At 54.6% G+C, this 12,388-nt stretch overlaps 2 protein-coding genes across 2 annotated transcripts; both read right to left on the bottom strand.

The window, feature by feature from the left end:
• Positions 1-510: 510 nt before the first annotated feature.
• On the bottom strand, positions 511-1,634 carry CGCS363_v006410 (uncharacterized protein; the record flags this gene model as incomplete). Its single annotated transcript, XM_036638259.1, has 2 exons — positions 511-1,098; positions 1,146-1,634. 2 exons carry the CDS (start codon positions 1,632-1,634, stop codon positions 511-513), a joined length of 1,077 nt encoding a protein of 358 aa, XP_036495874.1.
• A 7,664-nt stretch (positions 1,635-9,298) lies between these two features.
• tropE-4 (Short-chain dehydrogenase/reductase tropE) lies at positions 9,299-10,142 on the bottom strand (the record flags this gene model as incomplete). The annotated part of the gene is made up of 2 exons (XM_036638260.1): positions 9,299-9,801; positions 9,857-10,142. 2 exons carry the CDS (start codon positions 10,140-10,142, stop codon positions 9,299-9,301), a joined length of 789 nt encoding a protein of 262 aa, XP_036495873.1.
• Between the last annotated feature and the right edge of the window lie 2,246 nt (positions 10,143-12,388).

Here is a 12,388-nt window from a genome sequence, read left to right on the forward strand (position 1 = left end):
TCTTCTTCCTCTTACTCCCCAAGATAAACCACCGTCTTTAAGAGTATCTACAAGAATAGGATGAAGACTCGCACATGCGAAGATTACTATTTGTGCCGCACCTCATTGGATGCCGACAATGTGCCAGTATGTGGCGCCGTGTGCCTTCCTACTCTTCATCGCTGTCCTCAGCGAATATTCCCATATGATCATGATCAGCCTTCCCGGCTGTCGTGTAAATGCCCAGTCAAATCGACAAACCGCCAACCATTGCCAGCTCTTGGCTATTTTTCTTTCCAGCCCAGCCATGATGTGACACACTAGAGACTAATATAAAAGATGTAGATAAAGACCGAGTGATAACTCGAGAGGCCCGTGGGGGCGGCGAATTATGAAAAGAAGTAAATGCGAAAGAATGTTTGAGGGGTATCAAGGCGCTTGCTGGAAAATCAAATCTCTAAACATGACTCATAACCATCCGTGCAGATCGTTGAACAACCTGGTGTTGCTGTACTGCTGGCGTGATGCTGTCTACCAGAAGTTGAACGCCATCGCCAGCACGATTGCTGCTGTCGACAGGGCCCATGACGGTATTGACAAGCCCGCTTTGCTGACGGCCGCTAGCAGCGTGATATTGACGTATTCGGGGCCACAGATGGTGTTGACTTGGCTGGCGGCATCCTCGTACGTATACGAAATAGGGAGCTTCCGATTGGACGTGTACGTCTGGTAGATTTCCATGGTCCGTCTGAGACACGAGCCGCAAGTAGGGTTGGCGCTGCCGGGGAGAGTCATGTTGAGAGGGAGGTAGTAGAAGTAGACATTCGAAGGCGTGGTCAGGTTGGTGACGGCGTTGGCGAAGCAGTACATGGAGGTGTCGGGGTCGGTGAGACAGGTGGCCTTGTATAGCATCTCATACGACTTCATGCCGAGGTAGGCTTGCATGACGATGGGGTTGCCGGCTTCATAGTCCGATCCGCAGTTGGCGGCCAGAGTCAAGTTGCTGGCCACGCCGTTCAAGTACGTGGTGCAGAAGTCGACATCCGCACTGCAGGTGGCGTCGAGTACCTTGACAATGCTCAAGAGCTTCTTCTCAGCCTCGAAGAAGGACCTCGAACCCTGGACAAATTAGTACACATTTTTAGTCGGCATATCGTGAAACTCACCTGAAGAAGCATGGAGAGCGGGTAGCACTTCTTAAAGTTGGAGTTCGTGAGGACTTCGTTGATGAAGCGGGGGCAAGAGGCGCCGTCGTTGCTGGTGAAGTTGAAGGCCAAGCTGGTGTCGAAGGGAGAGGGCAGAGGCGAAGCAGCCTCGACGGTCGCAGCAGGAACGGTAACAGAGAGAGTCAAGGTGGTCGGGTCGTCCGTTGCCTTGACCGTCTGGGTCGCAGTCGCCGTTGCGCTCTCGTCGTCACGCTTCTTGAGCTCCTCGTAAGGCATCATGGTCCAGCGGCCCTTGATCATGGTCGGGGTGCGGTCGTCGACGACGAGAGCGTCCATAGGGGCGACGACTGCGGGGGCGGTAATCTGAGCGGGGAGTTCAGAAAGAGATTCGGAGGTGGCCGAGACCATGGAGGCGACGGTGAGGAAAAGGAAAAGCCATAGTGACCGTGGCCTGCGGGGGGAGGTTGAGTGTGTAGCGAATGAAGACATGATGAGAGGTGAGGCCATCATGAGGAAGCTGCGGGACGCAGGTTGGAGGTGCGGAACATAATCCTTTTGCCGGACTGTGGTGACAAGATTCGAGAAGAGGTGCCTCTCGATCGATGTTGGCTGGGCAGATAGTTTTGTTGGTTTCCCTGGAGAACCCCACGTTGTGATCGGCGTCGATTGTCTCTAGCCGGTGATCGACCAGATCACGCACGCGATGGTGGATATATTATGGCACCAAGGAAAAACAAGAGCACCACTCCACTGCGTGCACCAAGGTGGAGGACTTGTGCAGGTGGCCTATCCGGTGCTTGTCGAGAGCCGGTGAGTTCGGATGTAGGCGGGTAAACGAGTGATCCGCCAGATGAGTTTCCAACAACACCAATGAAGGAGTCGAATGCGAGCTGAGAGCGATGCAGTCGAAGGATTAATAGCGAATCGGTTCGGTAGCCTCCGGCGTAAACCCTCAAGTCGGCGAATCCTTCGCAAGCGGTCGATTTGAGATTATTCGGAGTGATTAAAAGTTGCTCGAGCGATATCCAAATGCTCGAAGCTTTCCCGGTTGTCGACGCGCTGGTTGACCTATCTCGGCGGAGCGAAGAAGACAGGAGTCAGATGAAGTGCGTGCGGTCTCGAGGTCGTCGACTGACAGGCGTATTGACGTGTCGAGGCGAGCAACTCAGTCGGCTTGGACGGTTGGCGACAGGAAGCAGGTGAGGCTCTGAAAGGGCGACGACGATCCCTGGCTCTGGCTGGGGGAGAGGAGGTGATTAAGAAGGAGAAGCAACGAGTGGATGGGTGGACGGGACGGGACACTATGGAATAGATGGGATGGGATGGGGGGAGAGCGAGCAATATTGGCTTGGCTTGGCTCGCTCGCGTGGTGGGAGGCACGGTTGGCCCTGGCTTGCTCGGTTCCTGGGATGGGATGGCACCAGGGGAACAGGGGTCCAGGGGAACGAAGCCTTTGACGGTTGCCGCTGCTGCTACTGCAGTGCGGTATGTCTCCGTACCTTACTCAAGGAACGGTACGGATAGACGAACCTGCGTTGGGTGTAGAGAGCAAAGGGCCGGGCGCTGGCTTCTGCAGTGGAGTATGGACGAAGCATGGACGGCACCCGTGGTGGGCTGCGTCGTATTTTCATCCAGGAATCAGAGCAGAAAGGGAACGGGGGGTTTGGGGGCAAAACTTGTCAATGATTCCGCTATCGCGCAGCAGAACGCAGCACAGCGCAACGCAACGCAGCGCAAGACAAAAACCCGGACCTGGACAGACAGACCCAGACCCTCTGCACCCTCACCTGGGACCTGCACACGCACCGGGCCAGCAGACGAACTGATGTGGATGTGGCCAAAGTGCGCTGCCCTGAACTTGGACTGGTTCGTGGCCGGTGGTCCATGGTCCAGGTCCGCGAAAGAACCGGCACCCCTGGCAGGGACAGGGGGCTTGGAGCAGGGGGACAGGGGTAGGGCAGCAGCACGCCAGCCGCTAGCCGCTTGAGGAAGGGCGCCGGGAGGGGGGAAAGGAGGAGATTTGGCGTCAAGCCACTCAGCAGCAAAAGCCAATATTCGCGGTCTTGTACCTGGCCGCCCAGATCAGTATGAGAAAATACTTTGACGACTCTCTCTCCACTTGCCTGCGATGCACCGCACATGGAGACACGGGGACGGGGGGCGGAAGGGGAAGGGCTGTGTTGCCCAGGGCAGTCGAAGCTTGGAACCTTGGAAGCTTGGGAGTTTGTGCTTGACAGCTGTGATTCCCGGCCTGCGGGTTTGTTGACGTCGTCATTTGTTTCCTACCCGGGTCCCGCTCCGCTCAAAAGCAATCGGAGATGACTGGGAAGGTCGATATCGTCCCGGCAGATGCCTTGTTGAAGTTGGAATCTGCTCCTTGGCTTGAGTCCAGTTGGCGGCGGCACGGCGGCTGGCTGGCTGGGTAAGGCGGCATGAACAAAGAGAAACAACCTTATTATCGGCACCAACGGGCGACCAACCGGACTCTCGCGGAGTGTTTTGGTCGCATCGGCCAGGCGGTGACTGCAACGGCCGATACGACGCAACGCAGCAGCCCAATGCAGTGAGCGAGATATGTGCCGCGCTGCAGCATATTTCCAAGGATGGCTATAGTCAGTGAGATGAGGGTAAAATGTCGCGCGCGAAATAATGGTTCAACAGGCGGCTGGGAGACAAAAGCAAGCGAACCGGGCAGAGGCAGCAGGACCCAGCATGCCTACCGGTGGTCTAGAACAGCATGATCGAGGCATGATCGAGGCAGGGTTCCAACGAGGGATGAGCTTCTCAGAGGGTTGATTGGCCGTGAAAAGGAACGAACAACACGTCAGACTGCTAACTGGAATTGTCGAGTTGTCTCTGATGAGCAGTCGAGGTAGCCAAATCGGTGCTTTCAGTCATCGGTCCCAGTGTCTTGTGCAGTGTTGTTGTTTGGATGCAAAAGCAAGAGCCAACGACGGCGAGCGGGAGATGACCACCCTCATGCCCGAATCGGGAGGCAGGAGGCCCACCCTTGCTCCTGCTGTTGTTTGTGTGTCGTGCTCACGATATGGAGGGGGCCCAGGCATGGTCGAGGTCGTGGGCCGGTGCGGGCAGGAGCGGGTTTTGGTGGAGGTAACTGCCCAGGTGGGAAAAGCAGGTGCCGCCGACTGGCATTGCAGCGCTGGCTGGAGCCCTGGAGCACTGGGACGGAGGCCCTTTCACCCGTTCTGGCGGTGCATTGCGCTCAATGTCCGGCACGCAGCCTGCTGCGCCTGAAGTTGTGGGGGCCGGATTCGTCTGTCTTCAGGTGGGAGTTGGCGCCGTTGATCGTCGCTCACCTGTCACAAATCTTTAGTGTTTTGCAAAGTATCGTAGAGTACATGCCTTGGGTAAAGAAAGCCTCCGCTCACCTCGTCTACCTATTTTGAACCACACTGGGCTGTTTCCCACAACGACGGAGCTCGACTGCCGACTGCCCAAGAAGGTTGTAGCCAAGCACCAAGGCAGAGAGCGTGACCCCTCGCAGCTTGCTGATAACGAATGATGGATTGCGTATCGCCCCACATACCAGCTAATGACCTGCACAAGGCAAGAGCAGCTGTGCGCCTGCATATGCACATTCCCCGACCCCGACTCGACCGCAAGATGTGCATCGCCGGCTGGGGTGTTCCTGTCGGGACACGAGGAGCAGTTGTGAAAATGCGGAAGGAGCTCCAGATTGACCGCGGTGCACAATGCCTGCACCTGAAAAAAATGCAGATTAAATCGGCGAATCATAGCGGGCTCTGCTAAGATGGTGGGGCCTGTCATTGGTCCAAGTGTCGCGTCCACCCCCACTTCCCACTTGACGGCGCGACAGGCAAGCGCACAGGAGTCAGGGAGTCAGGACGTGCATTCACATTATTCAATATTTGCCTGGAAGGAGCTCCTCAGGCCTCCTTCTTGCTCAGCTTCCAATCCAACCAATCCAACATCACCACTCCAAAAGGGAAGGCTCATCTCGTTGAATGCTGCCTTCCAGGTTGCTTACCTGGCACGAATGGGCCTGGCCTAACGGGAAACGGCGGGACACGACGCTGCCCTGTGTCTAATGATCCAGATCCTCCCGGCTGTCAAACTTTGTTGCTTCATTTACAATTGGGGGCTTCGAGATGGTCTCTCCCAGTAAAAATAGCGACTCCCGACTAGGCCATCCCTGGACAAACAGCACTTGAACACGTCTGTTCTCGCCTCTCTCAGGAGAAAAGAAAAGAAAAGAATTCTTTGCTAATTGCCCATCTCCGTTCTCCATTCTCCGGCTCTCCTATCCAGCTTCCGTGCGTCTTTTCCGATCCAGTCCAAGATTTGACAGCCATGCCGCATACCGCAATTTGGACCCCATCGTCTGAGTCGTCGTCACCCGTTGGCCTGACGTGGCCCGAATAAGGAATTTCAAAATGCCTCTAGCCTCGATTCGTCTCAATAAACATTTGCCATGCAGCTGCGGTCATCGCCCGACAGATGCTGCCTACGGGCATGACAAGCTCACACGATGGCCTTCCTCCTCTCATTCATCTTCGGCCGCCAATCCCGTCGAGCCGTTGGGAGGATCTCCAGCCTCCAACCTGCAGCTATCACTTCGTTGTCATTCTCGTGCTCAATTCAATGACATGCGCCAATGAGGCACCCAAATCAGCCGCCATCGTCAACAATGTCAGAGTCTAGGCCCAAGGCCACCGAAAAGATTTGCACTGGAATCGACCGATTCTGCAAGGCGCCAGCCGGCCCGCTGGGAATCCAATCACGTCTTGTGTCTCCAGCTGCTCATTTCCTGCCATGCCGCCCACGCGGGGTCCCTTGCCATCAGCCGCAGTTCATCCACACGCACATGCGCTGGTCGACTTCACTCCTGCAACGAAGAACCCTACCGTCGTCCCCCGCGCGATCCCCGTCGGAGGGTTGACACGAGCCTTTCGTCTTCGGACGATTACGCCAAAGTAGAGTGTCCCGGCATAGACTTCATCTATCAACAAAGTCAAATACGTGGTCCGAGAAAAATGTTCAGCACATCTCCCAATATCGGATGGAGCGGCCCGACTAACAACCACTCAATTCCGATAACCGTATTCGTCGGCTCCCTGCAGAAAGGATGCTCCCTCCAGCCTTCGAGAAGTCTTCACCGAACCCTCTTTCGACTGTTTACCCTCTGTCGTCAAGGCTCACTACCTATCCGAGGTGGTGTCATGTCAGTTCTGTCTCATTTCCCTCGACCCGATACGCCGGTGAGCCCGTCAGGAATGCCATCTCCCGCCGCCGCGTGTCTGACTGCCACACGGCCCTGAAGGAAACGGCCTGTCTTGGTATTGGCCCGCGGCGTTTATGGGTGCCTTTTTTCGCATCCACAGCTCGCATTTCTTAAAAGCTCCCAACGCCGTGGCTAGCGTGTGGGCGGCGCGAGGTCTATCGATTCGTGGCTTTCGCGGTGCCCCTTTTAGTCGACGGGTACCTGCGCCTCCTTGCATACCGCCCGCAAACCGTTCACTTGGGAAATGCTCAGACCTCAACCGTAACCCGACAGGTTTTGTGCGACGACGCCACGGATCGCGTGTGTGTGATGAAGAGTAATGCAGCAAGCTGCTGTAATCAGTCGGGCCGCGGTATGATATCACTGCCCCTTTCCGGGATATTCGGCTTCAATGGTCTTGCTCTGGTTGCCGGGTCCCCGTCCAGCGACCCGACTTACTGGAGATCGGCAAGGACGGCGCGTTGACTGCGCGTCGACGGTAGCTTGGGCTCGCATATCCTCGTCGAATGTGCTCCACGTCAGCATTCCAACCACGTTGAACACACATCATGGCCAAACCTGATAAGGTTGTGATCATCGACTTTTCCCATGGCTGGTCGAGCACAGCTTTCATGGTTGAGTCGAGCTGGGTCTAGACCGTATCCCCCTTCCAGAGCTTGAATTACTGTCCGTCGGCGCGCACAGATGTTCCACAGACATGAGACGACTGAGGCGATGTTGCTCAGCGGCAACCTGATACAACTTCGCCCTGCTTGCGTACTACCCGATATATCGTGCAGGTGAGGCTCAAGAATCACAACAATGCTTTTGAGTGACCACATCAAACAAGATGTGAGTTCACAACACGAAGTAACCGAGACACAGGTGCTGGCTAAATCCTCCGCCACACTCGGGCGGACGAATTGGGAGCGAAAGTCGGCAGCTCGGCTTGCGGTCCTCCTCGCTGAAACTCAGACAGGTCTCACCCGCATACCTTGTGGGACATGGGCAGATGCGAACAACCTGACGACACCACTTTGACGCTGACAGTATCCCTTCGAGCAGGGAGGCAATCACGACATGGCGTTGTCTAAACCTGACCCGAAGTGAGGACATGAGCTGCTCCCTGACAGCTTCTCCAAAGCTGCCGAGACGAAACAGTCGTCGACTGCCCCAAAAACACGCCGAGCCTTTGCTTCACATCATGTCCTCAACTAATGTTTCAGCCACGCCGCGAACACAGGCCGAGCAGCCGCTCAAATACCATGCCGTCGTCATCGTGTTGCCGAACAACAACAGACGGCAGCCCTATGTCCGTCCGTGTAGCGTTGCGATCGCATCCGCGCGGCACCCGGGCACAAGGACCGATAGACTCCACGCGAGCTCCGTGTGACGGCCGCGCGTCGGGGTCGAGCGGGGCCCAGTCCGGGCTGTCCCGCCCACAGACCACAAACAACCAAAATATCCCGGACAGCACGCTCCTTGGCATTGCGGCTCTTTGCAAGGGCCTGAGGGATTCTCGTTTGGACGTGCGCATGTTTGTGTTTCCAGAAGGACGAAGGATTGACTCGCCCCCACGCCGGTCATCGGTGACGCTGCAGACGCATTGTGTTCCAAAGATAACAACATCGAGCGGGAAGCCTAGCATCAGATCTGGGAGTCCGGATCCCTAATGATCTTGCACTGGCTCACAAGGCTGATGATGTGGGGTCCTGGAGTCCTTGTTGCTGTAGCACAACACGATAGAGCGTCCGGGACATAATAAGAAGAACAGGTGAGCACGACTGTGATGGTATGGCTCGCATGAGACTTTGAATCCTGCATGTCGATGCAACTTCCGTGTTCAATCCCAGGGCGTCTGAAGTGCAGTTGAACAGAAGGCGGACCGATTTACTGCATCGTTCGGTTCCCCTGAGTACCCAATGACCATGAGGTCCCGCGCATCCTTTCAGAGGAGAAATACTTGTTCCTTCGGGCCACAGTGTCAATTTTCAATGGTCAGTGAGGCGTCACGAGCGAACTGTTAATTGAAGTGCCGGCGATATCCAGTTACCCTAGCTTAAGAGGGTCGAGTTGAGGAGGTGACGAGGACCTTAGCTCTCCAGAAAACCTGAGTCCCAACATGACTCGATGTAAAAAGGATCGACTTCATCTCGGCGAATTCGCAGGATAGGCCATGCCAATGTAGCTCCTAGCTGGCTCATCTTTCTCTTTAAGAGCGACAATGTTTGCACGGCAGGCTGTCAAGTCGGCATCTCTGCCACGGTCTCAACGTCACTCATGGCGGCTACTCCTCCATACAGGCATGTATACACACAAGTATCATCCAAAGATGATCGGAGAGGACGGTATACTAGTCCCGTCGCGATCAAGTTTCGTTCCTGATGTATTTAGTCTTTCGTAGCGGATAAGAGAGTCGATCGTTGTGATGGAGATGTCCCACAGAAGGAAGTTCTCCACAGGGAAGACGCCCGGATTGCTGGTGGCGTCAATGTGCCTTCGACAGGAGAGTGTTTATATAGCCAATTCCGGGATGCGCCGTAGACGTGCTCTTCGAAAGTTTGGTACGTGTATATATTCCATTGCGATGGGGTATAGTTGAACCTTCACATCCAGACACAATCGGATGTCGGTCTCAACAAGCTCTTCCATGATTAGATTCCTGGAATAGTGTGTCATGACGGGCGGAGAGCTTGGTTACGGAAGTTGTGAGAGACATCGTGGTGTTGGCTTGTACACTTCTGCACACGTGAAGAACAGAGGTTGAAGGCGGCGACGACGACAACAGCTAGGACGACAAGAACCAGGAGACTGTTCAGAGCACTTCAGAAGGTGTTACAGGGCGGTGTCAATAAAGCTACGTAAAGATACCTACTCAATACTCAAAACATGTAAAGACGCCCGGCGACGCTTACCACGACTGCACCGCAGTCTGGCTCACAATCCTCCCCGCATCCACATCCCTCCCCCCCTCCAGAACCTTCCTAACAAGCAGCCCTCCAAGACTCGGATCCCCCGCCCCCAGCTTCTTCAACAACCCCGGGTCCCCGCCGAGGTTCGTCGCCAACTGTCCCGGCGAAACCCCCCAAACCTTCACCCCGTCCGCCCTCAGCGTCCAGTGCCACGCCAACACAAGCATGTTCAGCGCCGTCTTGCTGACGCGGTACCCCGTCGGCGCAAAATGGCTTGCCGGCTTCGGCCATCCGGCCGCAGGCGCCTCGCCGGGCCAGAACTCTTCAGCGAACCGCGCGAGGTGGGCCGACCCGCTGGTGAGGAAGAGCAGGCGCGGGTCGTCGGATTTGATCAGCAGCGGCGCGAAAGTCATCGTCACGACGTGCTGGCCCGATACGTTTGTATTGTACATGGCGTTGAAGGCTTCGCGGGGGGACATGTCTGGCTCGGTGAGGGCGCAACCTGGCCAAGTCAATATTGAAGCGTCTTCAAGGATACGAACACGCAGTTGTCTTACCAGCGTTATTCACCAGATAATCTAGACGGCCATGCTTTGAGCGTACTAGCTCAAAGGCGCTGGCGATGGATTCATCGCTGTCGACGTCGATCTGGACTACTTCGAGAGTGCTCGCCGTGGAGGGGACGTCGTCGCGGAGTTGCTTGGCGGCCGCTGCACCCTTCTCCGTAGATCTGGATCCGAGAAGGATGTGGTATGATCGATCGGAGGAGAGGAGCGCTTTGATGGTCTCGTAGCCGATGCCGGTGTTGGCGCCTGTTATGAGGGCGATTCGTTTGGCGGACATTGTTTGCCTTTAAACCTTTTGGCCGTGGGAGAGACTTTCTTCGATGTTATTCAAGTTGATGGGAGCACACTGCTATGCGTGAATCCCCCAAAGTCTCGACAGTCAAGGTCGCGGTTGCCCTTTTATGCTGTTCTCGAATTGCTCTCAAGGAGTAAGTCGGCTGCAAGTGACCATCGTGTAAGTGGGCTTAAGGATCGGATTTCCAAACTCCGCAGGCTTGGCAAGACGCCGACGGCGGACGTGTTACTGCAGGTACGGGCTCGGGATTGAGATTGTAGGTCCGGAATGACTTTGATATCCCACCGGCTCCGTGAGGCGCTAAAGACTCAATTGTAACGAGCAGCTGGAATGAAAATCTGCAAGATCGACGAACCCAAGTTGAGGAACGGTGGTCGATGTACTGCGGTGGCTCTGGGCAGCTTTTGTGGCAGATAAAAGACAAAATGCCATCAACCTTGGGCGACATGTTGCAACCATCTTCCGAGGGGGCCATTTCAACCTTGAAGAATAGACATGTGGCGTATCATACCAACGAATATACGACTGGCAGTACAAGACGATGATATTAATACTAGTAGCCGAGCGAGATGTTCTGACAGGGGCAAGCTTTCGGGTCATGTCGAAGCAATAATTTGGAACAAGAACTATCAGCGTAATGGACGACCTTCATCGGTCCCAGATCTGAAAGGCAGTTCTCATACTGTCCTCCCAGACCGCCTAGCTGTTGATCTTCCTACTTTTCTTTATGCTATCCGCCTCTAGGTCATGGCACTGACGACTTATAAGGCGGACGATTATGGAGTGGTTCTTTTTGTCCCACAGAGGCTTCAAGAAGCTTCTGAGATTGTTGCAAATCGCAGACTCGCTTCCTATGTAAGCAGCAGCACCCAGCGAAGGGCCCCGTTTTCAACTGAAAGATTCAGCACATCAGAGCATTAAATGCGGAATAAGATGGCGTAATAACCAACGTATTCAGACAAAGACGAAGAACGAGCGAGGCCCGCGAGGATTCAGTAAGGCCCGCAGGAGACCTGGCGCCTCTCCACCTATCACGGCATGATTCTATGGATACCGTGGAGAGCCGCTCTGTCACGAAAGTTGTCCAGTAACTCTGTCCATTGATTGGTGTTCCGACTAAGACGAGTTTTTGGGCCATCTTAACTCATTTTATTGCCCATAAAGTTCAAATCCAAGGACCTTGTGAGTCTTGCATACCGAGAATCGACAGTTGCATTAACGTGGTTGTCTGTGGAATGTTTTTGTGTTCCACGAAGAGATATAAAATGGTACCCCTCTGCTTTGTAGGCGTGCTCTAAACAGCACAATAAGTACCATGATAATGTGATATGCGAGATGGACCGAAGGGAATCCCTCCAAGGTCTCAACGAAGTCAGCGCGCCGCACACACCGAAAGCAGATGCTCATGTTCGCGAGATGTTGTGTCACCAGGCGTGTATTCTCTCCTCATCAGCCGGGAACGAAAGAGGAAGATGGTGACATGGGGATGAATACATGCGCGACAAATCTAATCGGCTGCTTTCTGGGCCACAACAAGGAGAGCCATCGGTCTGCTTACCTCCATTTGGGAAAGAATTGTGCGAAAAGACAACAACGTTGGGCCCTCGATCTCAAAGCTTCCCAACACAATTCATACTACCACTTTCCACGGCAGCGGAACCGCGACAAAAGGCCGTCCAGTTAAATTTAAAACGCACCAGAATCAACACATATCCCTCTAGTTTAGACCAAATTGAGAACTTCCTTCATGAGATAAGCTTCTGCGTCAATACCACCCACTCCTCCAACCGACGAACCCGTACGCGGTTATGGCACACCGACCAAGACTCACATAAACCCGACACTCATTATCACAATTAACGAATAAACCATGGAGGAATACAACCAAGAAGCCGCAAGACGACAGGACCAAAGGAAGCCGGCGTCGTCAAATCGATGATGTCCGTCCGAAACCCAAGGTCCACAATGCATTCTGCACCAGGATATCTTTGTCTGAAGGGATTGTAGTTGACTATGCCTTCACCTCATTTGCTGGATATGCTCTCAATGGGTCAGAAGTCATCTTAAATAGGCTTTAAGAGTGAGTCGCACAACGTCTAAAGCCTTATCAAGTTACGACGGTTGCTCATAACCACGAATCAACCATGACGAGTACGAACGTGAAGTCGCAAGACGACGAAAATGAAGGGAGCCGGTACTTCAACGGAGCGACCTGTTCTGTCGAAACC

The sequence above is a fragment of the Colletotrichum siamense genome (genome assembly GCF_013390195.1).
Source record: "Colletotrichum siamense strain Cg363 chromosome Unknown KSG_Cg363_contig04, whole genome shotgun sequence".
In the NCBI taxonomy this organism is placed as follows: Eukaryota; Fungi; Ascomycota; class Sordariomycetes; order Glomerellales; family Glomerellaceae; genus Colletotrichum; species Colletotrichum siamense.